Here is a 27,001-nt window from a genome sequence, read left to right as displayed (position 1 = left end):
TCATTGCCTTTTGCCATGGGTTTGGTTGGTGCCCTGGAATTGTGCTCTGGAGACTCTCCCCCTTTCTCTGTCCTACTCCCCAACTTCTTTGCACCCTCGTTCATCAATAGATCATCCCTTACCCAAAGCAATTTCCCTATCTCTCTTGTTTCACCCTATTGATTACTATCTCCTTCTATTTGTGTTTTAGTCTTCCAGGATATAAAAATACTAAAGACATTCTCATCCTAAAAAAATCCCCCCCTTAACAGATAGCTACTCTCCCTCATCCCTGCAGTCCTGCATCTCTCCCCTCCATCCCACAGTTTTCAGTTCCTTTCCCACAGGCTTTCTCTGGTTTGTGAGACAACGTGCAGAGCTCTGGTGCTTGGCTAGCCTGGCCCAAACCTGCCTCTTTGGCCGCATCTTTTGGTGTTCCTTTCTTTTATTCCTCCTGTTACACTGCAGAATGTCCTTTCTACCAAAAGCCAGTTGTCTCTTTGCTTACATTCTATTCCTGCTAACCCAGGAGTCTTCCCACATTGTTAATCTTCTATTTAAATTTCATAAAAACTCTCCAATGTCCAATTACTGTTGAATTGGAGGGTCTGGTAACCTGGGTCCACATTTCCAGATATCAGAAACAGCTTAGAACTGGAACTCTTGGAGGGGGTGAGGCATGCAAACTGTTTTGAACACAATACCACTGCTCCCTTCTGTCATATAGGAGCCCACTGCTCTCAATTTTGTCACCTTCCTGGTGACAAAAAAAGGAATTTTATATTTCCTGGTCTCAATTCTAGTACCTGATGTCTAAAAGTACCTTTGTAATCTGACCTTTTATTTACAGTTGTAACCTCATTTTCCAGTCTTCCCAATAGCAACTGTCAGTTCAAGGCCATTTCCCCCATGTCTTTGGTGTCTCTTCCATTCATGTTTTATCTCCCAATGATTTCTTCTCTCCATGCCTCTTGTAGTACATATTTTCATGTGTCGTGCATTATTCCCTAGTTTATTTTTTATTCCTAATAAGTGAGCAAACTTCTTGAGGACAGGGATCATGTTACATCAATTAAAAAGTTTGCTTACTTTTTTTTATGGAAGAAAATGAATTTTTTAAAAAACCGAAATCATCCTGCTCAGTGGGCTGCTATCATGATGACCGGCACATGAGAGGTGAATTGAGGAGGCATAGCAGATTCACACGGAGGAGGCGATGGCTCCCTACTCCAGTACTCTGCCTGGAAAATCCCATGGATAGAGGAGCCTGGAGGGCTACAGTCCATGGGGTCTCTAAGAGTCAGACACGACTGAGCGACTTCACTTTCACTTTTCACTTTCATGCACTGGAGAAGGAAATGGCAACCCACTCCAGTGTTCTTGCCTAGAGAATCCCAGGGACGGGGGAGCCTGATGGGCGGCCGTCTATGGAGTCGCACAGAGTCGGACACGACTGAAGCGACTTAGCAGCAGCAGCAGCAGTGGATTCGCAATTTCAGTCTCAGGCTTCCCCCAGGGCATACACCTGAGGAGTGGAAAGGCAGGCAGAATTGCTTGTACTATTTAAAATGTTCTCTGTCTCAGTCTTTTACTTCTTCCCTTCCTTACTCTATCTTCTCTCAACCATTACCTTTTTTTCTCTCTTAGTTTTCTTCCTAAGCTCATGTAGTTGAATTTAATGATTGAATCACTTTTTGATACAATCCCTATATATGCAAAGAAATGCTGGGCTGGATGAAGCACAAGCTGGAATCAAGATTGCCAGGAGAAATATCAATAACCTCAGATATGCAGATGACACCACCCTTACAGCAGAAAGTGAAGAAGAACTAAAAAGCCTCTTGATGAAAGTGAAAGAGGAGAGTGAAAAAGGTGGCTTAAAACTCAACATTCAGAAAACTAAGATCATAGCATCTGGTCCCATCACTTCATGACAAATAGATGGAGAAACAATGGAAACACTGACAGACTTTATTTTGGGGGGCTCCAAAATCACTGCAGATGGTGACTGCAGCCATGAGATTAAAACATGCTTGCTCCTTGGAAGGAAAACTATGACCAACCTAGACGGCATATCAAAAAGCAGAGACATTACTTTGCCAACAAAGGTCCGTCTAGTCAAAGCTATGGTTTTTCCAGTAATCATATATGGATGTGAGAGTTGGACTATAAAGAAAGCTGAGTGCTGAAGAATTGGTGCTTTTGAACTGTGGTGTTGGAGAAGACTCTTGAGAGTCCCTTGGACTGCAAGGAGGTCCAACCAGTCCATCCTAAAGGAAATCAGTCCTGAGTATTCATTAGAAGGACTGATGCTGAAGCTGAAACTCCAATACTTTGGCCACCTGATGTGAAGAACTGACTCATTGGAAAAAAACCCTGATGCTGAAGAAGGGGACAACAAAGGATGAAATGGTTGGATGGCATCACTGACTCAATGGACATGAGTTTGAGTAAACTCCAGGATTTGGTGATGAACAGGGAGGCCTGCGTGCTACAGTCCATGGGGTCACAAAGAGTCGTATACAACTAAGCGACTGAACTGAACTGAACTGAACTGTATATGTCTACGTCCCTCAAAGTGGCAGAATCCTGCTTATCTATGAAGAAAATAAAACTAATTGAATGAATGAATACATCAGTAAGTGCTTTAGGGGATAGTAAGCAAGATTGGTTGTAAATTAATTATCTTTATCATTTGCATGTTTTTTCTTTCAACTAATTCAGTCAGTCAAGGGGTAGCCATAGAGTTCTGCTTCTTGTATTTGAAAAAGTATCTGTGAAGTAAGGAACTTGATTCAAATACCTCTATGTTCCTTTCAAACTGTAAACTTCATTAAAATCAAACCTCCTTCCATATGTAATGGTCTGATTCTAAAGCTATTTAGAACTCTACTAGCAAAGCAGAGAAACATCTACATTGCCTACTTATTTCCTAGCAGTTTGGTGTAATCCTACCTTTAGGAGAAGTTAAAATTTCCCTTCTTCTAATTACTCATTTTAGTAACCTAAGGCAGACACTACTTAATCCCATTGCTTACACTTTCCCAAGGGAATCAAATTAAAGTACCTTTGATTTAAATCCGAATCTTTGAATTTAGTGTGCTTGTTCTGTTTGTCATCTTACAAGGAAATGAAAGAAGCTATTTAAAAGGTGGAGAAAACAAAACTTTGAACAAGTTGAGGATTTTGTGTAGTGTGAAGTACTTTTACTGAAACATTCTGTAAAATGAAACAATATAAAGTTTTAGCTACTTCAATTCTCAGTGATTTAACAAAATACATTTGAAGCAGACTGACTAAGCGACTTCACTTTCACTTTTCACTTTTATGCATTGGAGAAGGAAATGGCAACCCACTCCAGTGTTCTTGCCTGGAGAATCCCAAGGACGGGGGAGCCTGGTGGGCTGCCGTCTATGGCGTGGCACAGGGTCGGACACGAGTGAAGTGACTTAGCAGCAGCAGCAGCAGCAGCACTCAAGAGGAGAGGTTTTTAGAATGTGAGAAAATGAACATTTAAGAAACAAAAAGAGTGCAATCCATTAGTAACATCTTCTAATACTTAGATCTGGGGCAAAAAACCTCCCTGAATTACTAAAGAAAAAGAAAAATGAAGTCGCTCAGTTGTGTGCAACTCTTTGCGACCCCATGGACTGTAGCCCACCAGGCTCCTCCATCCATGGAATTTTTTAGGCAAGAGTACTGGAGTGGGTTGCCATTTCCTTCTCCAGGGGATCTTCCCAAACCCGGGTCTCCCGCATTGCAGGCAGACGCTTTACCGTCTGAGCCACCAGGGAATCCTTTGAATTACTAAAGTAAGAAGTCAAATGCTAAAAACTTGGAGAAAGTAGAAAATTATTTTTATTTATTTATTTTTTTTTCTTCTTCAAGTTTATTTTATTTTTTTTCTTTTTTTATATAATTTATTTTTTTTACTTTACAATTCTGTATTGGTTTTGGCATACATTGACATGAATCCACCACGGGTGTACATGCGTTCCCAAACATGAACCCCCCTCCCACCCCCCTCCCCACAACATCTCTCTGGGTCATCCCCGCGTACCAGCCCCAAGCGTGCCATATCCTGCATCAGACATAGACTGGCAATTCGATTCTTACATGATATTATACATGTTTCAATGTCAGTCTCCCAAATCATCTCACCCTCTCCCTCTCCCACTGAGTCCAAAAGTCCGCTATACCCATCTGTGTCTTTTTTGCTGTCCTGCATACAGGGTCATCATTGCCATCTTTCTAAATTCCATATATATGTGTTAGTATGCTGTATTGGTGTTTTTCTTTCTGGCTTACTTCACTCTGTATAATCGGCTCCAGTTTCATCCATCTCATCAGAACTGATTCAAATGTATTCTTTTTAATGGCTGAGTAATACTCCATTGTGTATATGTACCACAGCTTTCTTATCCATTCATCTGCTGATGGACATCTAGGTTGTTTCCATGTCCTGGCTATTATAAACAGTGCTGCGATGAACATTGGGGTACATGTGTCTCTTTCAATTCTGGTTTCCTCCGTGTGTATGCCCAGCAGTGGGATTGCTGGGTCATAAGGCAGTTTTATTTACAATTTTTTAAGGAATCTCCACACTGTTCTCCATAGTGGCTGTACTAGTTTGCATTCCCACCAACAGTGTAGGAGGGTTCCCTTCTCTCCACACCCTCTCCAGCATTTATTGCTTGCAGATTTTTGGATCGCAGACATTCTGACTGGTGTGAAGTGGTACCTCATTGTGGTTTTGATTTGTATTTCTCTAATAAAAAATATGGAACGCTTCACGAATTTGCGTGTCATCCTTGCGCAGGGGCCATGCTAATCTTCTCTGTATCGTTCACAATTTTAGTATATGTGCTGCCGAAGCGAGCACAGAAAATTATTTTTAAAAGGAAGAGAAACAACAGAGTGAAAAATCATCTGTAGTTCTGCCATGCTGCAATGATCTCTATCCTTGGTAATCATATCCTCCCCCTACCTGTAACCCCTGTAATCCCTGGTGTGTCCTCTTTCACTATAATTTTGTCTTTTTGAGAATGTCATAAAATAGAATCATGCATTATGTAACCTTTTGAGAGGCAATTCCTGGTCTGTTTTCTGTCACCATAATTTTGTCTTTTTGAGACTCATAAAATAGAATCATGTGTTATGTAACTTTTTTGAGACTGACTTTGACTCAGCATGCCTTTTAAAGTTGTCCAAATTGTGGTATGTATCATTAGAATGCCCTTTTTTGCTGCTAAGTCATATTCCATTTTATGGATGTATCACAGTTGATATCCATTCAGCTACTGAAGGATATTTGGGTTGTTTCTAGTATTTAGCAATTATGAATATAGCTGGTGTGAACATTCATGTAGAGTTTTCTGTATTGACGTAAGTTTTCATTTCTCTAGGGTAAGAGTTAACAAACTATGCTCAAATTTTCCTGTTGCCTGTTTTTGTATGGCACTATGAGCTAAGAATTCTTAGCCTTTTACATTTGTAAAGGTTTGTTTAAAAAAAAAGAGAGAGAATATGCAACAGAGACCATATGTGGCCCTCAAAGCTTAGAATATGTAATGGCTGACTCTTTACAGAAAAAGTTTTCTAACCCTTGCTTTAGGGTAAATACCCAGGAGTGGGTTTCTTAGGTTAGATGGTAAGTGTATTTTTACCTTTAGAAGAAACTGCCAAACTGTTTCCAGAGTGGCTATATATTTTTCATTCCTATCAGCAGTGTCTGCAAGTTTGTTTTTCTGCATCCTTATCAAAATTTGGTATTATCAGTATGTTTAATTTTAATAATTCTAGTAAGTATATGGGCCTTCCTTGTAGCTCAGACGGTAAAGAATCTGAAGTTCTCAGCTCTTCATGGTTTTAATTTGTGTTTCCCTAATGGCTAATGATGTTGAACATCTTTTCATAAGGTTGTTTGTCATCCTTCTATCTTATTTGGTGAGGTGTCCAAATTTTTTGCCTAGTTTTTAACTGAGTGATTTGTTATCTTACTCTTGAGTTTTAGAAGTTCTGTAAACATCTGAATACAAAGACACAAATACTTTGTTGTGATTGCTTCCATTTTCATCCAGTCTTGTCATTCTCTTAACAGTGTCTTTTCCTGAGCAAAAGGTTTAAATTTCGATAAGTCCAGTTTACTGATTTTTTCTTTTATGAATTATGCTTCTCTTATCAAGTCTAAGAACACTTTGCCTAACTCCAGGTCATGGAGATTTTCCCCTAAATTTTCTTCTGGAAGTTTTGTAGCTCTCAGTTTCACATTTAACTCTGTGATCCATTTTGAATTAATTGTAGTAAGGTATGGGTTTAGGTTTTATATTTTGCTAACATGGTTTGTTGAAAAGACTCTTCTTTCTCCATTGGATTGACTTTGCACCTTTGTCAAAAATCATTTAGCCATATTTGTGTGATCTATTTCTGGAGTCTTTTTTCTGATCTGTTGATCTGTGTGTCTGATCCTTCACCAGTGCCATGCCATTTGATTAGTGTAGCTTTATAGTTAGTAAGTAAAATTTACTTTTACTTTATTTTTCCTTTTTAAAGTTATTTTGGTTATTCTAGTTTGTTGGTCTTTATAAGTTTTAGAATCCAGTTGTCTGTATATGTAAAAATTCTTTTGGGGATTTTTTATAAGAATTGTGTTTTATTTGTAGACCAACTTGTGGGAGAATTGATATCTTTACTGTGTTGAATCTTTCAACCCATTAACATGGTATTCATTTCATTTTAGCCTTCTTTGAGTTCTTTCATCAACACTTTGTAGTTGGAAGCATACAGATCCTGTTCATGTGTTTTAATACCTAAGAATATTTTTTGATCTGTTGTAAGTGAAATTTAATTTTTAAAACTTCCTATCATTCATTACTAATATAAAAATATGATACTTATTGTTCAGTTCGTATTCTTCAACTTTTCTAAACTCATTTATTAATGTGCTAAGTCGCTTCAGTCATGTCTGACTCTGTGTGATCCCATGGACTGTAGACTGCCAGGCTCCTCTGTCCCTGGGATTCTCCAGACAAGAATACTGGAGTGGGGTGCCATTTCCTTCTCCACATTATTAATAATAGGAGCTTTTTATAGACTGGGATTAGGACATTCTACAGAGATAGTCATGCCATTTGTGAATATGGGCAGAATTATCTCTTCCTTTTCAATCTGCATGGCTTTCATTTCTTTTTCATTTTTCCCCCCTTTTCTTTCTTTTTTCTCTTGTTACTAAACTCGCTAAGACTTCTGGAATAATGTTAAATAAGACAGGTGAGATTGAGCATCCTTGCCTTGTTCTCAATCTTAGGGAGAAAACACTCATATATAATTAATACCAAATAATATGTTAACTATTGGTTTTGTGTAGAAACACTTTATCACACTGAGGAAATTCCTTTCTGTGTTTAGTTTACTGAGAGTTTTTATCATGAATGGATATTGAAATTTAAGTGCTTTTTTTGTATTAATTCATATGTGTCTTGGTCTTTTGGACTGTTATAACAAAGTGTCACAGGCTGGGTGGCTTATGAACAACAGAAATTTATTGCTTATAATCCAGGAGGCTTAGAAATCCAAAATCAAGGTGCCAGCACAGTCACCATCTGGTAAAGGCTCTCCTCATGGTTCATAGCCTTTCGCTGTGCCCTCACTTGGTAGAATGAGCTGCATAGCTCTGTGGAGTCTCTTATAAGCCCACTAATTCCATTCATGAGGCCTCAACCCATAGACCTAATCACTTTCCAAAGTCCTTGTCTACTAATACCATCACCTTGGAGGCCTGGGACATTAAGATATGAATTTAGAGGGATACAGACCTTCAGACTGTTGAAATATAATTGTGAGGTTTTTCTTCCTTAGACTGTTAATATGTTGGATTATTACCTTCAGTTCTTGTGATGATAAAACCGTACTTGATTGCAGTGTATATTATTGGAGTCCATTTCCTGATATTTTTTGAGGATTTTAATGGACGTGAGTCTATAGTGGTTTTTTTTTTTGTTGTTGTTGTCTTTTTCTGGTTTTGGTATAAGGGTGATCTTTCCCTTCTTTTCTATTTTCTGGAAGAGATGGTATAGAATTGGTGTTGTTTCTTTTTAAAAAGAATAGTGGAATTTGCTAGTGAAATCATTTGGGCCAGAAGAATTATTTATTGGAATGTTTTTGACCATAAAATCAATTTCTTTAATAGACTATTTGCTTTATTTTCTTTCACCATAAGGGCTTTTTCTGGTTATCTGGTAATAATGACAGTGTAAGTCTTATTTAAAAGTAGGGGACTATAAAGTTGATTGGCAGCCCTACTAGCGGTTGAGGCTTGTCTACACTAAGCCTCATTGTAAGATAATGATTGGAATACTTCACTGGAGAATCCTAAATGTCAGTATTTTTATATCTTTTCTCATGAGCTGATCAGATTTCCCAGAGAAGACTCTAGCAGTCTCCTTGCTGCCATATCCTGGGGGGTGAGTGGGTAAAAGCTGGTGTCACAGGGCTTGATCTTTGTTTTTAATAAGCACGTGTTCACTTAGTCCTCATGTTGTCTGCACTATTCTCATTTGTTATTTAACTCACTCTGATTTTATTACAGGGTCATATTGACCTCAGTCATTTTGAACTCTCTTCGTGGTTTTAAAGGGGATAGAGGTGGGAGTAGGATGTTTGGACATGTGTAGGGTCTTTGGGGTGGTAACGGAGGATGTTGACCAGCTGTGCTGAAAGTTTTGTGTTGCTGGTGACTGCAGGTAGAATTGCTTCTTCCGAAATACATATCTTCCCCTTGGGAAACTGTCTAGGTTTGAGGTAAAACAAACCTGTCTAGGTTTGAGGTAAACCAGTTAAAGTTAATTATCAGTTATCTTTGACTTTCCTGCTCTTTCTCTTTCCAGTCTTGCCAGTGGTGATTCAGATTATATTGGTATTTGAAGTTATAAACTATTTTAAAATTTTGTTTTAAGCAGGTGGCTAAAGTAAAAGTGAGAGGTCAAGTTAGGAGGTCACTTTAGAAGTCCACGAAAGAGGTGTCGATGGCTCAGCCTAGAGTTGAGGTAGTAAAGAAGGAGCAACATAGAGGCTGCAGGATGTGTCTTGGAGGTAGAGCTCAAAGGACTTAGATTAAAGGTGGAGAATTGAGGAAAGGAAGGAATCAAAGGTGGCCTTAGGTTTTGTCTTGAGTTGGTTGGGTGAATGATGATGTCCTTTGTTGAGATGGAGAAGACTATGGTAAAGAACTGGTTTTGTATTGAGCATATTAAATTTAAGATGACAGCATCCGGGCCCAAAAGCAATGTTGATTCTCTTTTCTTAGGTATCCTTTGCCTCTTTCAGTCAGTTCAGTTCAGTTCAGTCGCTCAGTTGTGCCTGACTTTTTGCGACCCCATGAATTGCAGCACTCCAGGCCTCCCCGTCCATCACCAACTCCCAGAGTTTACTCAAACTCATGTCCTTCGAGTCGGTGATGCCATCCAGCCATCTCATCCTCTGTCCTCCCCATCTCCTCCTGCCCCCAATCCCTCCCAGCATCAGAGTCTTTTCCAACGAGTCAGCTCTTCGCATGAGGGGGCCAGAGTACTAGAGTTTCAGCTTTAGCATCAGTCCTTCCAAAGGACACCATCTTTAGTATGGGTTATTGTTCAACTGTCATGCAAAAAACACTTGATTCTTGGCTTCTGTTCCACTCCTTACTGTTGTTGTCCACCACCCTTATTTGTTGTTGAGGATAAATAAGGTTAGTGGACCTAACCACTAACTTGGCATGTCTACCCCATTTTCTGGTATGATCATGGGCAACGTCAGGGGCTGTGTTGGCAGCGTACTCGTTTATTCCTCTCCTCAAGGTTCCTCGATGCCGTAAGACACCTGCAGTGACAGCATGATACAGTGGTCTTGAATCCCAGTTCCTCTACTTCCTAACTGTGTAACTTTGAAGATATTGCTTAACCTTTTGTATTTCATTTTCTTCAATTGTAAATTGTGGATAAGTGTCTATACCTTTGGGATTTTTGTGAAGAAAATAATGTGAATTATTTTCTATTACTAATTATTAATGCCTGACACATAGTAAACATTCTATAAATGATAGCTATTAATATTATTAGTATTTAATTATATATCTATTTAATAATATATGCTACTATTATTCTTTTAGTTAAGCAACCCTTCTAAAAGCTATACCTTGAGCCTTGCCACCTCAAGTTTAACCTCTTAAAGTGCCAAAAAGGGGTGCTGACCACAGCTTCCCAGTATGTTCAGTATTCATAAAAACATTGGTGCATAAATTCCAGTGATCCTTATTTACAGGCATACATTCGATTCTCCTGGGGGCTTTCTCAAAATGTCTGGACCCTATTTGTGGAGGTTTGAATAGGATGGGTAAATGCTGACATCGCGGGAGGTACCAAGTATCTCTAGAATAATAGCCCTCCCTCTGTTTTCTTTTAATGAATCACTCCCTTATGTGCTCCCTCCCCTCCTGTCTCCGCTCTGTTATTCAGTACCATAAGCTGCTTTCTCATAGCTGCCTGTAATGTCCTCTCTCCTTTTTCATCTTCCTCTGCTAACCCCTGACTTCGGACGAGTCCAGTCCAGTCTGCCTGCAGTCTGGGCTACTGAAAGCCACAGTTTGGAGTTTCATGAGATTCTTCCATGTGTTGTTGTTTCTTTTCTCTCTCTAATCTTTACCATTCATGTTAGAATACCTGACCTTATGTGAGTGACACAGTGTGTGACTCAGTTAATAGTGATTTCAAAGGGAACTTCAACTGTAATTACCCAGGATGTCTGTGATTCTATCAATTATATCTCATTCATTTCACAATAAGTTTGAATAGCATAATGATATCATTATGTTTTTTAAGTGAAAATACTGAGGCATACAATCATAAACTAGTTTGTGCCATCAGCTTGCCGATATTTTATTTTGAAAAGCAAGCTATGATTATGATTGTGTTATTATGATTGTATATAAAAAAACAACCTTTCTTCTCCACATTAATTCTGTTTTGTGGATCAGTATAACAGCTTTAACTAAGTAAAGTCACTCAGTCGTGTCCGACTTTTTGTGACCCCGTGGACTGCAGCCCACAGGCTCCTCAGTCCATGGGATTCTCCAGGCAAGAATACTGGAGTGGATTGCCATTTCCCTCTCCAGGGGATCTTCCCGACCCAGGGATCGAACCCAGGTCTCCCTCACTGGAGGTAGACGCTTTAACCTCTGAGCCACCAGGGAAGCCCATAACAGCTTTAGCAGCAGTGTTTTTAAGGAATTTGTGATGGTTTAATTGTTGTTTTTATTTTCTTTTTGAGATGTGAACTATCCTGATCAATTCTAGTCTGTGACTTTTGGGGAGATTTATTAATATATGTGTATGTGTGTGTGTAATAGATAATCTTTGGCTTTGGTTTTTAATAAGAATTTTTAAAAATTCAGTTATAACTAGGGAACTTTTCTTCCAATTTTTACCCAGTTGTCTTTCATTCCCTTTGGAAATAGTGGACCTGACCCAGTTCTTTTTTGAGAATTCATTTCACAGAACAGTATGTTAAAATATTTTCGTTCTTCTAATCAAGTATAATGTAAGAACTGGCTGTCATCCATAGTTTCTGTTCTTTAACATGAAAATAATTCTATTCCTTGGTTAAGATACTGGCTCCATTATTATACTTACTGGTTTGGATAGCAGGCTATGATTTGAGGAACACAGCTATTTCATACATAAAATAAATGTTTTTTTCTCTGCAAGCATTTTTTAATCTTGATTTTGTCTAACAGTGATCTTTGAAGTACATAATGATACAGTAAAAGTATTGGTAAAAGAAGAATCCCATAGATACTAGAAGTGAAATTTATTGTTGAATAAAATTCAGCTAATTATAAAATATAGCATGACTTTATTGCTACATCAGGATAAGTTTTTAAAAATTGATCCAGCTACCTTCTCTTGTTTGATTTAGTATTCATGTAAGTCTTAGTATAATAAATTGACATTTAGTCTGAAAAGTAATTTTAGCTAAGTTGTGGCAGAGAGATAAAATATGTATTGGGTTAACTCTTAATGATTATACCCTTAAACTATTTGTAGGAATGAACATTGAGAACCATTTATAATATATAATATTAGGTTTCTATATAATCTTCTGGGTGTTTAAAGTACAGTGTTGTTGTTTTTTTCTTATAGTTGGTTAGAAAAAAACTATTATATGAAGGGAATAGAATGGAAATTGGAGAAGGAAATGGCAACCCACTCCAGTGTTCTTGCCTAGAGAACCCCAGGGACGGGGGAGCCTGGTAGGCTGCTGTCTCTGGGGTCTCACAGAGTCGGACACGACTGAAGCAACTTAGCAGCAGTAGCAGAATGGAAAAGTGAAATGAGGAAAGTTGAGGAGGGTGGGATATATTAGTTTTAGAGGGCTTCCATAACAAAGTGCCACCAACTGGGAGGCTTAAAACAACAGGAATTTATTATGTCACAGTTCAGGATTAGAAGTCTGAAACTGAAGCGTTGGCAGGGATGTTCTGTCTGACAGCTTGAGTGGGAAGGATCCTTCCTTGCCTCTTGCTCACTTTCGATGGTTGTCTGCAGTCCTTGGCTTGTGGACGCATCACTCCAGGATCTGTCTCCGTCCTCACATGACATTCTCCTTGTGTATCTCTGTCCAAATTTCCCTCATTTTATAAGGACACCAGTCATATTGTATATAGGTTTAGAGCCCACCCTAATCCACTCTTAACTTGATTACATCTACAAAGTCCCTGTTTCCAAATAAGGTCACATTCATAGATTTTGGATTGATGTAAATTTGAAGGGACACTATTTAAGCCAGAACAAAGAGTTCGAAATTCAATTTATATTTTGAGATTTGAAACCCAACACACTGGATTTATCTACTTTATATCTAACAAACGGTAAGATGCATGTTATGTAGAAAGCTTATTTTTATTTGCAGTTATATTTACACATAAGTTTTCCTGCATCACAGGCCTAAGTATCTAGTATTTTCCATTCATGTAGCAGAAATTGCTTAAAAGGAATATTTGGTTAATAAAACATCAATGTGGAGCCAGAAGGCTTTCTACATTACCTCTTAATAGCCCAATATTTATAGAATCAAGTTAGACTTTTCTTGTGTTTTAACTGCTATTAGAATAATACTTTTGCTCTTATTCATTTTATATCCACAATGCCTGATACTGCTTTATTGAGTGAAGAATGAGTTAATGAAAGAGTAGGGTGTGCATGTGTGTGTCCATTGAAGGGTTGTTGACAGAGTTCTCACTTAGTAAATATATTCTCTGTCTTTTCCGAAAACCCAGCTGGTGGCATCCTTCACAGTGTTCTGCACTTGGCCTTTATTGCTTACAGTCATTTTATCAGTTCAGTCCCGTTGTTCAGTCGTGTCTGACTCTTTGCGACCCCATGGACTGCAGCACGCCAGGCCTCCCTGTCGATCACCAACTCCTGGAGCTTACTCACACTCATATCCATCAAGTTGGTAATGCCATCCAAACATCTCATCCTCTGTCGTCCCCGTCTCCTCCTGCCTTCAGTCTTTTCCATCATCAGGGTCTTTTCTAATGAGTCAGGTCTTTGCATCAGGTGCCCAAAGTATTGGAGCTTCAGCCAGTATCATTTCATATTAGTGTATAGATGATGATTGCATAATATTCTATTGCATGGATTGTATAATAATATTATTCTAATTTTATAAATTAAAATATTATAATTTATTTAACTAGCCAGCTCCCCAATTTTCCCTATCAACCACCATTTTAGAAACTTCTATGAATTTGAGCTACTCTGTCTTAAGTTGCTTTCATCTTTGCTCTTCTAAATGACGCTGCAGTGAAGAGCTTTGCATCTCTGTCACTTTACACATGAGTATGTTTGTAAGACGAATTCCTAGAAGTGGAATGCCTGGCTAAAAAGACTTTTACATTTCTTAGTTCTCGTATAGATTGCCAGATTGACTTCCAAAACTCTTGTACCAATTTATACTCCCGTACCACCACCCCCCACATACAATGTATGATGTATCAGCTGTTCAGATAAGTTTAAGTAAGGTTAGCTTGTCAGCTAAACTTCACTGGCAACTTGGGAAAGGAAAGGCCACTCTGAAGGAAAGTTGTTGCCACTGGACTGTCCCCAGTGTTCTTCTACCTCTATTCCTTAAGGATTACTGGACATCTGTAATGTAGTTTCCATTCTGCATTCATTTAAAAAGCTTAAAGTAAAAGGTTTCAGCACCCAGTGTAAGCTACTTGTGTTTTAGTAGTAATTTCTGAGAATGATCATGGAAGTAGATACCACAGCTGATTGAAGGCAAAAGAAGAGGGTGGCAGAGGTTGAGGTGGTTAGGTAGCATCACTGACTCAGTGGACACGAATCTGAGCAACTCTGGGACATAGTGAAGGACAGGAGAGCCTGGTGTGCTGGAGTTCATGAGGGCGCTAAGAGTTGGTCAAGACTTAACAACTGAGCAGCAGTAACAACCACAACTGAAGATATGTTCAGCCTAGCTGAAATTCCCTTAATACAGACTTTTAAAATGAAGGCATAGATGCTTTGCTTAGATTTTAATAGAAAAAATTAGCAGAACTCTTTTCTCAAATGATGTCTTAAGAGGAGCTCCACTATACTGGGGTGACAGAGAAGTGTGGCTGTGGAGGAGGGGATCTGGCAGAGGTAAAGCAAGTGAGCTCCAGGTCCCCCATCCCTGTTTCCTCCGGAACTATTACACACAGGGAGCCCAGCTTCTTTCCTTATAGCAGTGACGGAGATGAGTGAATACTAGTGTATATTCACCCTCTGGTAATTTATCTCAGACATTTGAAGAACCTAGAAGCTTCTCCATAGAATCCTGATGTTTGAAACTGATGTTTAATTTTATCTTTTGTGTGTGTAGTAAGTGTACTATAAAATGAGGCACACCTGTTTGGAGATATCACTGTTTTCCTTAGAGTATACATATAGGTTTTGGTGCAGTGATTTTTCATCTGGAGATTTTTAATAAATGTAACATCTTTAGTTGGTTTTCTTATAAAATTAAAATGCTTACACATTTTATAATATTTGCATATTTTATTCTAAAGTAGAATTTAAGGATCTTTGGGAACTGCCTCCCAGTGAAGATCAGTTTTGGAGATCAGTTTTGAATTCATTTCCCCAGACTTTTTTCAATGTGTTAAATTACATGTAAATTTTATTCCTTCTTTGAAAAAATGAAATCATATTATATATACTGTTTTGTGATTTGTTTACTGGATAAGAAGTCCTTTCAGGTTAGTGTATAGAGATATGTTCCATTCTTTTAATGGATTTATACTGTTTCATTGTATGAAAATTATCCATTCCCCTGTTGGTGAATTAACTATCCTTTATGCATATTTTTGCCCATTTGGACAAATGTTTCTGTAGGATAAACTCTTAAATAGAATTTGTAAATCAAAGGTATGGCTGTTTTACATTTTCATGGATATTTTGGGTCTCTCTAAAATATGAATATCCTGATTTTTATAGGAAGTATACTTAGGAAATAAACTTTCAGAAGTTTAATGTGCACCAGTGTTTCTAACATAAGATTTCTGGAAATAAATAAATCTTTAAAATGACAGCTTTGAAACTTTTTGTCTTTACAGTGATGGAGTGGGGGGAAGATATTAAAGCAATTTCAGAAGATGAAGCAGTCATGTTGGTGAACCATCAGGCAACAGGAGATGTGTGCACTCTGATGATGTGCCTCCAGGACAAGGGACTGGTAAGCCATCCCGAAGGCAGAGACAGACTGTGGGGAAGGGGGGTTGACGAAGGGTCAGCTGAGTATCTTACTGCAGCTGGGAATGTAAAATCTTGAAGAAAAAAATATACTGTGTGTATAATTCTAAATCACTCTAAGAGGAATTCATAGACTTAAAGAAAACCAACTGGGATAATGTGGATTATACCTCCATGAAGCTTTTTTTTTTTTTAAAGAACTGAAATGAAAGCAAAGTTAATATGGTTCAACTTGGGGCTGTCTTGAGGTGAGTGGTGGATTGCCAGTTTGAGAAATACAACCACAAAAAACAGTTTGCTTAAGACAGAAGAATAAAATTGGATGGGGAATTTGGTGATCTTGGGGATTTTTAGCCAGAAGAAAGTAAGGTAGATATTGTTTTGAATTTCACTTAGAAAGCAAATTGAAAGGAAAGATACTACGCCCATTTTATTCAGTGTTCTAGGGCTGTGTTTGAACTGTTGATTTCACATTGCTTATATTGATAACTAAAATATATCTATAAAATGGGAAGATGTTAAAGTCAATCCTTAACATTAAAAGAATTAACGCCTTAGGAGAAGGTAAAGAGGTTATGTTCATAGAAAAGTAAATAAATAGAAAGTATATAGAATTGATGGAGTTAATCTTTGGCTTAATAATGAAGGAACCAATAGATATTTTATCAGTGTTTCATGTTCATGGTCACTACCTATAAATATAGAAGAACGTCACCCTGTAAGATGTCTTCTTAAAGGAACTGATAAGCTAGTGATAGGTGAAGAGAGGGAATAGCAAACAGTACTTAATTACGAAGTGAGAAGTATTTGGTGGAAGGTGAGCTCACCATGTACTTGGTGGATATAGAAAACTTTGTGGAGAGGAGAAGACATAAACTTGACCTGAAAGGGTTGAGTAGAACCTAAGCAGAGTAGTGAAGCAAGGGCCTCTTCTGTAGTGAAATAACTGTGGCCAAAACCCAAGGCAAGAATACATCTGGTGTGTTTAGGTCCTCAGAGTTTGATTCAGCAGGTCAAGGGTCAGAAAATGAGGTGAGAGTAAATGGAAAAGGTTTGCTTATTATGAAATCTGTTTTTGTTATTTATCTGAGAAGCAAAGGCATTATTTTGCTAGAATGTAAAATAAATTCAATAATTTCTTATATTCAGAATTGTTAAAATAATATCACTGTATAGATATATTTGCATTTATAATAATATGTCACCTGTCCTCTAAATTATTGATGTTAAAATTTTGTAAAAACTAGTTTATTTTTGGACTTCTCTGGTGGTCCAGTGCTTAAGACTCTGCTTCCACTGCAAGGGGCATAAGTTTGATCCCTGGTTGGGGAACTAAGATCCCACATGCTGTGAAGTGTGCCACCCCCCCCCCCAAAAAAAAACCTATTTGGCTTTATATCAAGGAGAACATTTTTATTCTTACTGATAAGATACTTACATTTATAGTGATTTTTCTGAGGCCCTGTGATGCCTTCCATTGGTTTTTGAATCTCAAAAAGTGCTCAAACTGATAAGTATAAATATCCTAACTTTGTTGCTCTTAACTTCAGTTTGGCAGAAATGATGACTGTATTAGTCAGAATATAGGTAATCTGAGATTCACCAATATTGTGGACAAAAGAAATTTTGATTTATTTGTTTGCTTTTGTAAAAAGATTTCAGTTAGTTGGTCTTCTGCTCATTTTTCTGTCCAGTTATTCCCATTCTCAGATTAGTTATACTAAATATTTTTTACCATCTGATATTACTAAATAATGTGAAATTTCAAAGAATTTTTATCTTGTTTCATAAAGGAGTAGTTGAGAAATAAAAGGTAGAACATTATGATCTCTACCTCCTGCCTAGTAAGTGTGGGGCAATATTAATTTATACTCACAAATAGAAATGTTTGCTTGATTAACTGCATACTCCACGGGCACTTTCAGAGAAAGAGAGCTAACATCAGTGTAAAGCTGGCCTACTAGGGCTTCCCTGGTGGCTCAGGTGGTAAAGTATCTGCCTGCAGTGCAGGAAACCTGGGTTCGATCCCTGGGTCGGGAAGATCTCCTGGAGAAGGAAATGGCAACCCACTCCAGTATTCTTGCCTGGAAAATCCCATGGACAGAGGAACCCATTGGGTTGCAAAGAGTCAGACATGACTGAGCAAGTAACACTTAAAAATATTAGTTTAATGGTGATATAAGTGTAACATAGCTTTTTGAATTCAGGAATTCCTGTGGTGCTCATCCATTATTCCTTTGTGGAGCAAGGGTACTGCTTGCATTTTGGTAGGACAGCACTGTTGTTCTCAGTTGTCCTGCTGGAATTGTTTCCCTTACCTGGCTGCAACCTACTGCATGTTAGTAGAACTCCCTAGCTATTGTGACAGCCAAAATTGTCCTTGCAGATTTCTAAACTGGAGAACCATTGACTTTACTAACATTTCAGAATGATATAAAGAATGGAGCCCTTTATGTAAGCCTCTCCAGATGTTTGAATATGTTTGAAATCCATGCTTATGGGTAAAGGATAATTAATATAAAGGATAAAGCACAAGCTGGAATCAAGATTGCTGGGAGAAATATCAATAACCTCAGATATGCAGATGACACGACACTTATGGCAGAAAGTAAAGAAGAACTAAAGAGCCTCTTGATGAAAGTGAAAGAGGAGAGTGAAAAAGTTGGCTTAAAGCTCAACATTCAGAAAACTAAGATCATGGCATCTGGTCCCATCACTTCATGGCAAATAGATGGGGAAACAGTGAAACAGTGGCAGACTTTATTTTGGGGGGCTCCAAAATCCCTGCAGATGGTGACTGCAGCCATGAAATAAAAAGACGCTTACTCCTTGGGAGAAAAGTTATGACCAACCTATACAGCATATTAAAAAGCAGAGACATTACTTTGCCAACAAAGGTCCATCTAGTCAAGACTATGGTTTTTCCAGTAGTCATGTATGGATGTGAGAGTTGGACTATAAAGAAAGCTGAGTGCCGAAGAATTGATGCCTTTGAATTGTGCTGTTGGAGAAGACTCTTGAGAGTCCCTTGGACTGCAAGGAGGTCCAACTAGTCCATCCTAAAGGAAATTAGTCCTGGGTGTCCATTGGAAGGACTGATGTTGAAGTTGAAACTCCAATACTTTGGCCACCTGATACGAAGAGCTGACTCATTTGTAAAGACCCCGATGCTGGGAAAGATTGAGGGCAGGAGAAGGGGACAACAGAGGATGAGATGGTTGGATGGCATCACCGACTCAATGGACATGAATTTGAGTAAACTCTGGGAGTTGGTGGACAGGGAGGCCTGGCGTGCTGCAGTCCATGGGTCGCAAAGAGTTGGACACGACCGAGCAACTGAACTGAATTTTGTCCTTTGGAAATACCTAGCAGTGTTCTGACAGACAACCTTTGAAATATCGACTGAGTTGACTCAGGCAGCTTGTGTTTACTGACTTCCTTTTTTCAGGAATATGAGTCAAAGGATTAGTTATATTTTCTATACATTCTAGTACCTTTTTAAGAAATGTCTCTAAAGTGAGGGGTCTTGCCCTTTCACGGCAGTTGATGATTAAGAATTTTCATTTCTACTAATAGAACTCTACTGGACATGTAATGTATATTTATTGACTTGTAATATTTCTGCTAAAATAAGTTAGGACAGAATTATCCATACAAATCTTAAAAGATAGCTTGACTGTCTTATTGAATTTGTTTTAGGTTACTTTCTAATTGAGGAGGTAAATCCACTATAAATGTAAGATTAAACATAAAAGCTAGTTACTTTAGTGTTGGTATATTAAACCCAGAGATCAATAATTTGCAGCCACACTTCATACTGTGTGTAAAGCTCAAAGATTTTACAGGTTGAATCCACTTGCTTTTTGTTTTGTTTCTTGGGAAACTTTTCAGCAAATTCCGTTTAGTTCAGATCTCAATTTATTTACACAAAGTAGTTATCATTACAAAGCAAAACAAATTATTTTATTCTATATTAATTGATTTGAAAATCAATCTTTCACTGGGCATGTATCTATTTTTTTAAGTTGTTTTATATAGTAAAACTGGTGGAATAGGAATCATGCAACTGAATTATTTAGTAATGCTGAAAAATTAAGGCAGAAGCTTGAGTATTATATTATTTGTGGGGTTTTATAATGTTTTTGTAAAAGCAGTACATAGGTGTCAATGCTTCATTTTTTCCTTACATGTGCATACAGTTTTGTGCTTAGAGATAGAATTTATGTTTGTTATTCCTGTAGGAACTGAAGTAGAGCTCTGTTGCATTCTTTATTGAGGCTGTAGATTTCACTTTATTTAAGGCTTATAACAAGGGATGCTATTATCTCAGCAGGGGAGAACAATTAAGCAATTCATTAGCTAGATCCTGTTTACACTTACTTTTAATTTTGAAATTTTGCTTGGAATAAAGTCTTCTGCTCCTGATAGAGTATTAACTTTTATCAGCAATGGATACTATTATCAGCAATGGATAATATTTTTGTGTTTAAGAAACAGTATTTTTATGCTGGTAAAGAGTATGGCTTTGTATAAACTAACAAATACACTTCATAGTAGAATGTGTAAATCACTCTACTGAATTAATTTTTAAAAATTTACAGTGTATTTTTTGAGTAAATGAATTGTTTAGTGTTCTTTTGTTGAACATTTTTATATTTTTGTATTTATATCTTAATGTTTTTTGACTTTTAATGTTTTAACCATTAAGGTAAAGTCACATTTTATAAAGCTTTAAAAAATATGTTAACAAAGATATTAAGGCTTTTATAAAGCCTTAATAAAAATGTTTAATCGCTCAGTCGTATCTGACTTTGCAACCCCATGGACTGTAGTCCACCGGGCTCCTCTGTCCGTGGGATTCTCCAGGCAAGAATACTGGAGTGGGTGGCCATTTCCTCTTCCAGGGAATCTTCCTGACCCAGGGATCAAACCAGGGTCTCCTGCATTGCAGGCAGATTCTTTACCGTCTGAGCTATTAGGGAAGCCCTTACAAAGCCTTAGTGCTTATTAATTAAACTCATAGCCCTCATTTGATAATCTAGGCATATTGTATTATTTCAGAATAACTTGACAAGTTATGTAAGAATTACCAGTCATATCGTTATATAGAACAAATTAGAAATCATTAAGTTCAAATTTAAGTTAATTCAGTTTTATCTGTTACCCAATGATGTATATACCTGTGATTTAAGAATCCAAGACTTGGAATCAAGACCTGTAATTTTTCATGTAGCACTTTACTTGTAGAAATAGCATTAGATTTTAAATATTTAGGTTAATGAAAAGTATGGTTGGATGATTATGCTTAAAATTTAGATACTGGCTAGCTATACTCAGTATTTTTTCTATCCAATATTTAATTATTTTTTGCTTTTAAATATTTTAGGTTGTTGCTCAGATGATGTGGTTGATGGATCATATTTTTAAATACACAAACTTTGGAATTGTTTCTCTAATTCATGGAGACTTCTTTATAAGACAGGTAACTAATGAGCATTTTTTTCCATAGTGAGAGTCTTGATCAGTCTGAATCTTTAGTGTAAAAAGAGACATCACAAAACTGATTGTAATAGATAGAGCCTCTTCTAGTTATCTCGGGGAGCTGGGAATCGGTTCCCTAAAACAGATTTTGAATTATTTCAGTCTGAATTTGAGTATGCATAAGTATTAAACATGCAAATATTTTCATCTCTACCCTCCTCCTCCCTTTCTAAACAGTTTTCAAGCACCTACCACATTCTTAGCTCTTCTGAGATCACTGTTAATTTTATTTATGAGTCACTGTTACATGATACAGAAGATACCTAAATTAACAATTGTGAGATTGTTAAATAAGATTACCAGTAGGGAGAATATTAAGTAATTAAATAAATAAGAAAAAATATTTTGTGAATTCATAATATGAAAACTGAGTACATCAGATTTCTGTAAGTCCAGAGAAACCTTAGAGGAGAAGATAATACATGGCATAAATTTAAGAAATGAGTATGAGTTTGATGGAAGAAGATGGATTAGGCATGGATCCCAAGCATTAGGAATAGTTTAGTAGGAAAAAAAAAATACTCACTTATCAAAATAGTATTTCCCTGATATGCTACTTAGAGTCACATGCTTTATTTTCTCAAAAATGGAGAATTGAAATATGATATCAAGAGTTTTTATGTATGGTAATGCCACACTAATCTACTGTTTATATATTTAGCAACTTTACCTTGGATGGTGCAGTACCTTGTACATATTAATTTATTTAATGAATTGCTGGTGAATCTAATTAAACCTCTTCTGAGAACTGCAAATTCAGAAATAAGCTGAAATAATGTAGAAAAACTTCTGAGCTCTATGAAAATACATATCCCAAAACACATAAACTTTGCTCCAGACAGTTTTATGTACAAAACATTTTTTTTTCCCATTCTGTATAATTGCTTCATTCCTTCTGGGAAGGCCCTTGGTTTTTCTGAGCAGAGAGGTGGGAAAAAAAGCAGGCTTGGTACCTCAGGAAGAACGGGGAATGGGGATTGGCCACAATAAGACTGAAACAAAATAAGCAGATCAACTTATAAGTGATCAGAACAACTTAATGAAGAAACTAATCTTAGTATTGCTGGAGGGAAAGACAGCAGAACTGACAATTGAAGCAGTCTGGGTGGAGTCCAGAGGAGAAGCTGGATGAACTGCTTAGGAGTCTGAGGAAATTATTGAATTTATAGTGTTGAAACAGTTGACTTTGTTATCATGATGATCCTTAGGCCTCAAGAAGAGGCTAAATTAGACTAAATTATCAGGGAACTTTGAGGAGTTGAAAGTAGAAAATAATGTACTCCAAAACATTTCCTTTTTTATTACAGTGTTGTTTTACATACTTAAGACTATATTTCAGATTATTGGAGAAACTTACAAATTCACTTATAAAGGACAAAAATATTTTCCCTGTTAGATAGTAATTAAAATCTATAACTTGAGGGTAAGAGAGAGAGAGAAAAAATATTAATATTAAAGAAAATCCCTTGGGGCTCTGCTACTAGACATTTTTAATAAAATATTTCCAAGGATATTAAAAATATTTTACGTGTAGTCTTGGGAACTTAATAAATAAAGTTTAATCATAATCAGTTCCATAAATCAGCTAAGAAAATTGTTATTTGTTTTGCATTTGGAATAATTTAAAGACTGAAAGCATATGAATTATTTGGGGGAGCTTCTATAATTTTGTTGGCTGGAAAATTACTAGCAAATTGATCATACTGAAAGGAAGAATCTTTCTAATATTTAGTCATGAGTTTGGGGCTTTCCTGAAAATGCTTCTGAATTCTTTTTTTCAGTATCCAAGTTATCCTCTTTCCTTACTTTCCCTCACAACTGAAACCCAGTCCATCAGAACATCCTGTTAGCATTCAGACTTTTTTCCTGAATGTATGCACCTCTCATCTATATCCTGTAGTTGAATCTCATCAAACTCCCCTGTCCAGACTCTACAGCAGTCTCCTAACTCATTTCCTGCAGTCTTTTTGTCACTGGAGCCAGAAGATATTTAATGTAAATAAGATCATGACTCTCCCTTTTTGAAAACTGTTTAATGACATCCCATCCCAAATTACTACTCACCAAACTCAAGGCCTTTCTCATATGATCTCCAACTCTCTACAATTCTCAGCCATACTGACTTTGTCATGCTGTCTGAAATGCCGAGGTTACTCCCACCTCAGGGCCCTTTGTCTCTTTTGTCCTCATCACCTGTTCTCTGCCACTCATGTTCACATGGCTTATTCCCTCACATTATCAGCTCTTTGCTTAAATTTCACCTCTCTGGAGTTGCTTCCCCTAGCCCTGTTGCATTTCTCTAGCCTCTTGCTCTTCTTCCTAACGCTTATCACCAGTTGCATGCATCCTCCACGAGGGTGTCTTACTTCTCTATCTCTAAGATGTGCCTGGCAAGTAAGTAGTAGGTACTCAGTAAATACTCACTAATGAAGAGTGAATAAACTTTCAGGGGCAATTAGAGCAATTTACTTCTTCAGAGAGAAGGGTTTATTTATGTAAGTGCTAATAACTTCCTTTTGCCACTGTGGTCAAAAGGGGAAGTAAACAGTAGGGTGCAGGGGGAAGTCACTATTGTAGCCTGTGTTTGGGATTTACTCTGGAAGCAGTAATTTCTAGCATTTATGGTCTTTAAATTTCATGCCTTATACTTATTATACATGTGTTTACCCTCTAGGGAAAATCTCATCGTGACCAACAGCTTCTTCTTCTTAAGAAGCACCTAGAAAATAATTACAGGAGCAGAGATCGAAAATGGATTGTTCTGTTTCCAGAAGGGGGCTTCCTCAGGAAGAGGCGAGAAATCAGTCAGTCATTTGCCAAGAAAAATAACTTGCCATTTCTTACACATGTCACTTTGCCAAGAGTTGGGGCAACAAAAATTATTTTGCGTGCACTTGTAGCACGACAGGAAAATGGAAGCCCAGCAGGAGGAGACGCTAAGGAATTAGGTATGATGGATTTTAGCATTTTTTTCTTTTCTTGGAATTAGAGGCTTTTCTGGATTTCTTTTTTATTTTTGTTGAATAGAAATAATACTGAGGAAGAAGATGAAAATATAATTTAAAATATTTATTTGTTTGGCTTTGTTGGGTTGGTTGTAGCTCATGGCTCACATGTGGGATCTTAGTTCCCCAACCTGGAATTGAACCCACATCCCCTGCATTGGAAGGTGCAGCCTAAACCACTGGACTGCCAGGGAAGTCCTGAAAATATAACTTTTTAATGTTTCTATTTACAAAGTAGTCCATGCTTACAGTATTTTATTCAAATAGTATAGGAATGTATAAGGTCAAAGGTGTCTTTCCCTTCCTGTATACCTTTCTCCTGGCCATTCACACTGCTTCAGTTGCCATCCCTGTAAATATCTTTTCAGATTTGTGAAGCATGTAAGTAGTGTAAATTCCTATAAGTGGAATTACTATATTAAAAGATATAGGAATAGAAATGACTAATTTGAAAAACTGTATGCAAATGAAATTGTAATGATATATATATTTTGCATTTATCAAATTTAGAAAGTTTTTTTTGTTTTTAATACAGAGAATGAGTTTAATACAATTGGGCAGTATTTATTGAAAGTCTTAAAGCGTTGATTAGTTACTCCACTGCATATAATACTTATCAAAACAGAATGATCTGAAATACTGGCACAGTAGTTTATCACAGCATTATGTCGAATGGCAGAAAATTGGAAATAGCCAGAAGAGAGAATAGATAAGAATTATTAAATATCCATCTAACAGAATACAACACAGCCATTATGAATGATGTCTATGGGCTTAGAAAATGCTTCTGCTCTATAATATTAATGGAATAGGAGGAACATAACAACTCTTGTGTAGACAATATGAGCTTAAATATGTAAATAATAAGGCAGTAGAAAATTTGTGAAAGGAAAGATTCCAGAATATTAGTGATTGCTTCTCTGAGTTGTAACATTATGGATAATTTTTCCCCATTTCTTAATACTTTCCTGAATTAAAAAAAAAATAGTACATATTACTTTTATGGCCAGGAAAAGTAAACCATCCTCAAAGATGCAGCTCTCTTGCAGATAGTCTGATGAGGTATGCATATCTGCAGCGTCTATTTGTGCCAACAATGGGAAGGCTCTTTTGAACAATTTTCTCTAAGACACTATGAAAATTTGCTGATAAATTATAAGTCAGAAAGCTAAAAGAAACTGACTAGGCCTGTTTCTTTAGTAGCATTTTGCTATTTCTTTTAATAGTCTTTAGATAAAATAAAAATGGAAATGATGGACCCTCAGAAATATGTGTTATTTTAGATGAAGATATAAAAATAATGCCATGAGATTGTGCTGAGTTCTTTTATTTGTTTTTTGCAAACAGCTGCCTGGCAGTCAGCTCTCTTGATCTTTCATCATCTATTAAAAAGACAAATTGAAAGAGTCTTTTAATAGAAAAGGAAGGTTCGGAATAGCTTCACGGTTGCAGAGACACTGGCAATGTCAGCCAAGCCAAAGCTTGAAGGCAAAGGTCTTCCAAACAGGATTAATTGCACTAATAAAGGCTGCTGTTTTTAAATAGTTTTACCCAGTCAATATTCTGTAGTGGTCTAGATCCCAAAGGAATGGGTACTTATCATATTGATTACACACAAGGGAAGAAAAATGTTTTGTTTTGTTTTCCTTTTGGAGAGAAACAGTCTCTGTGAAATTGTTTATTACTTATCTTACCTTAGTTGAAATTTTTAGACCTCTCACCTTCTGAGATGGCCCACACTCTGTGGAGTGTGTTTCTCCCAGGGCTGCCCTCTCCTTCTGAGACAGATCACATTCTGTCTATGGGATGTGTATCTCTCTAAATAAATCCACTTCTTACCTGTCAAGAAAAAAAAATTTTTTTTATTCTAGCAGATTAGGAAAAATCCCATAAGAAATTCTATAATAAACTGTATACCCCAAAATTAGTTTTACTTATATTTTACCTTTCTTCTCTATATTTTGGTATTTATATTTTATTTTTTTAGTGTTCATATTCACTATTTAGTATTTTATTCTATATAAACACATACCATGCCTTCATGTTGGTTTTAAACATGTAAACATAAACATGTGAAAATAAAGTTGTATCTAATTAACTTTAAAAGGATTAGTATTTTCATTTTTGTATGATTTAATCAATATTAAACTGAACTCTGGTGATTTTTCCCAACCATTTTATTATAAAAATTTTTAAACATCCATAAAACTTAAAAGAACTTTGCAATTTTGCAGTTAATGAGCAGACCAACTAGATTTTACAGTTAACATTTTACTGTTTTATCACATGTCTCTCTATCCTTCTATCTGTCTATTAGTCCATTTTGGTTGTTTTTGTTTTTTTTTTAAATGCAGCTCAAGGTAAGTTGCAGTCATCAGTTTAGCCCCAAACATTTCAGCCTGTATGTCATGGGTAGCTTGTTAAAATGTCTCTCTTTACCTGCACTATTCCTTCAGCAATATATTATTTAAAAATTAAATTTTTTAAACTTATTTCTTATATGAGTATTTTTTCCCCTTTAGAATGTTGTCTAAAATTTTAAAAGAATTTTAGGCCAGTTTTTAATTATTTGAAATGTTAAGTTAAATATTGTTGATTCCTTCTGTACATTTGGCCTTATGTTTAAAAGTAAGTTTTATTGTTTTAAAGATCCTTTAATTACTTCAAACAAAGGACCTTTACACTTTAAAGTCTACCTATTAGCATTCT

The 27,001-nt window shown here is 36.7% G+C and overlaps 1 protein-coding gene and 1 non-coding gene across 5 annotated transcripts in view; one reads left to right on the top strand and one right to left on the bottom strand.

Moving 5' to 3' along the window:
- Positions 1 to 27,001, top strand: part of LPGAT1 (lysophosphatidylglycerol acyltransferase 1) — a 159,146-nt gene that overhangs the window by 97,135 nt on the left and 35,010 nt on the right. For all 4 annotated transcript variants that reach the window (XM_040263111.1, XM_040263113.1, XM_040263114.1 and 1 more), the window contains 3 exons: positions 15,611 to 15,729; positions 21,133 to 21,228; positions 23,962 to 24,235. In XM_040263111.1, coding sequence (XP_040119045.1) covers positions 15,611 to 15,729; positions 21,133 to 21,228; positions 23,962 to 24,235 — 489 coding nt within the window. The remainder of the gene's footprint in view (positions 1 to 15,610; positions 15,730 to 21,132; positions 21,229 to 23,961; positions 24,236 to 27,001) is intronic.
- On the bottom strand, positions 4,754 to 4,861 carry LOC120880703. The gene has a single exon (XR_005725105.1). It is a non-coding gene; the product is annotated as a U6 spliceosomal RNA (small nuclear RNA).

Source organism: Oryx dammah, unplaced genomic scaffold, assembly GCF_014754425.2.
Source record: "Oryx dammah isolate SB20612 unplaced genomic scaffold, SCBI_Odam_1.1 HiC_scaffold_21, whole genome shotgun sequence".
NCBI lineage: Eukaryota > Metazoa > Chordata > Mammalia > Artiodactyla > Bovidae > Oryx > Oryx dammah.
The sequence above is the reverse complement of the archived record's forward strand: the minus strand, read 5'-3'. Positions and strand labels throughout refer to the sequence as shown.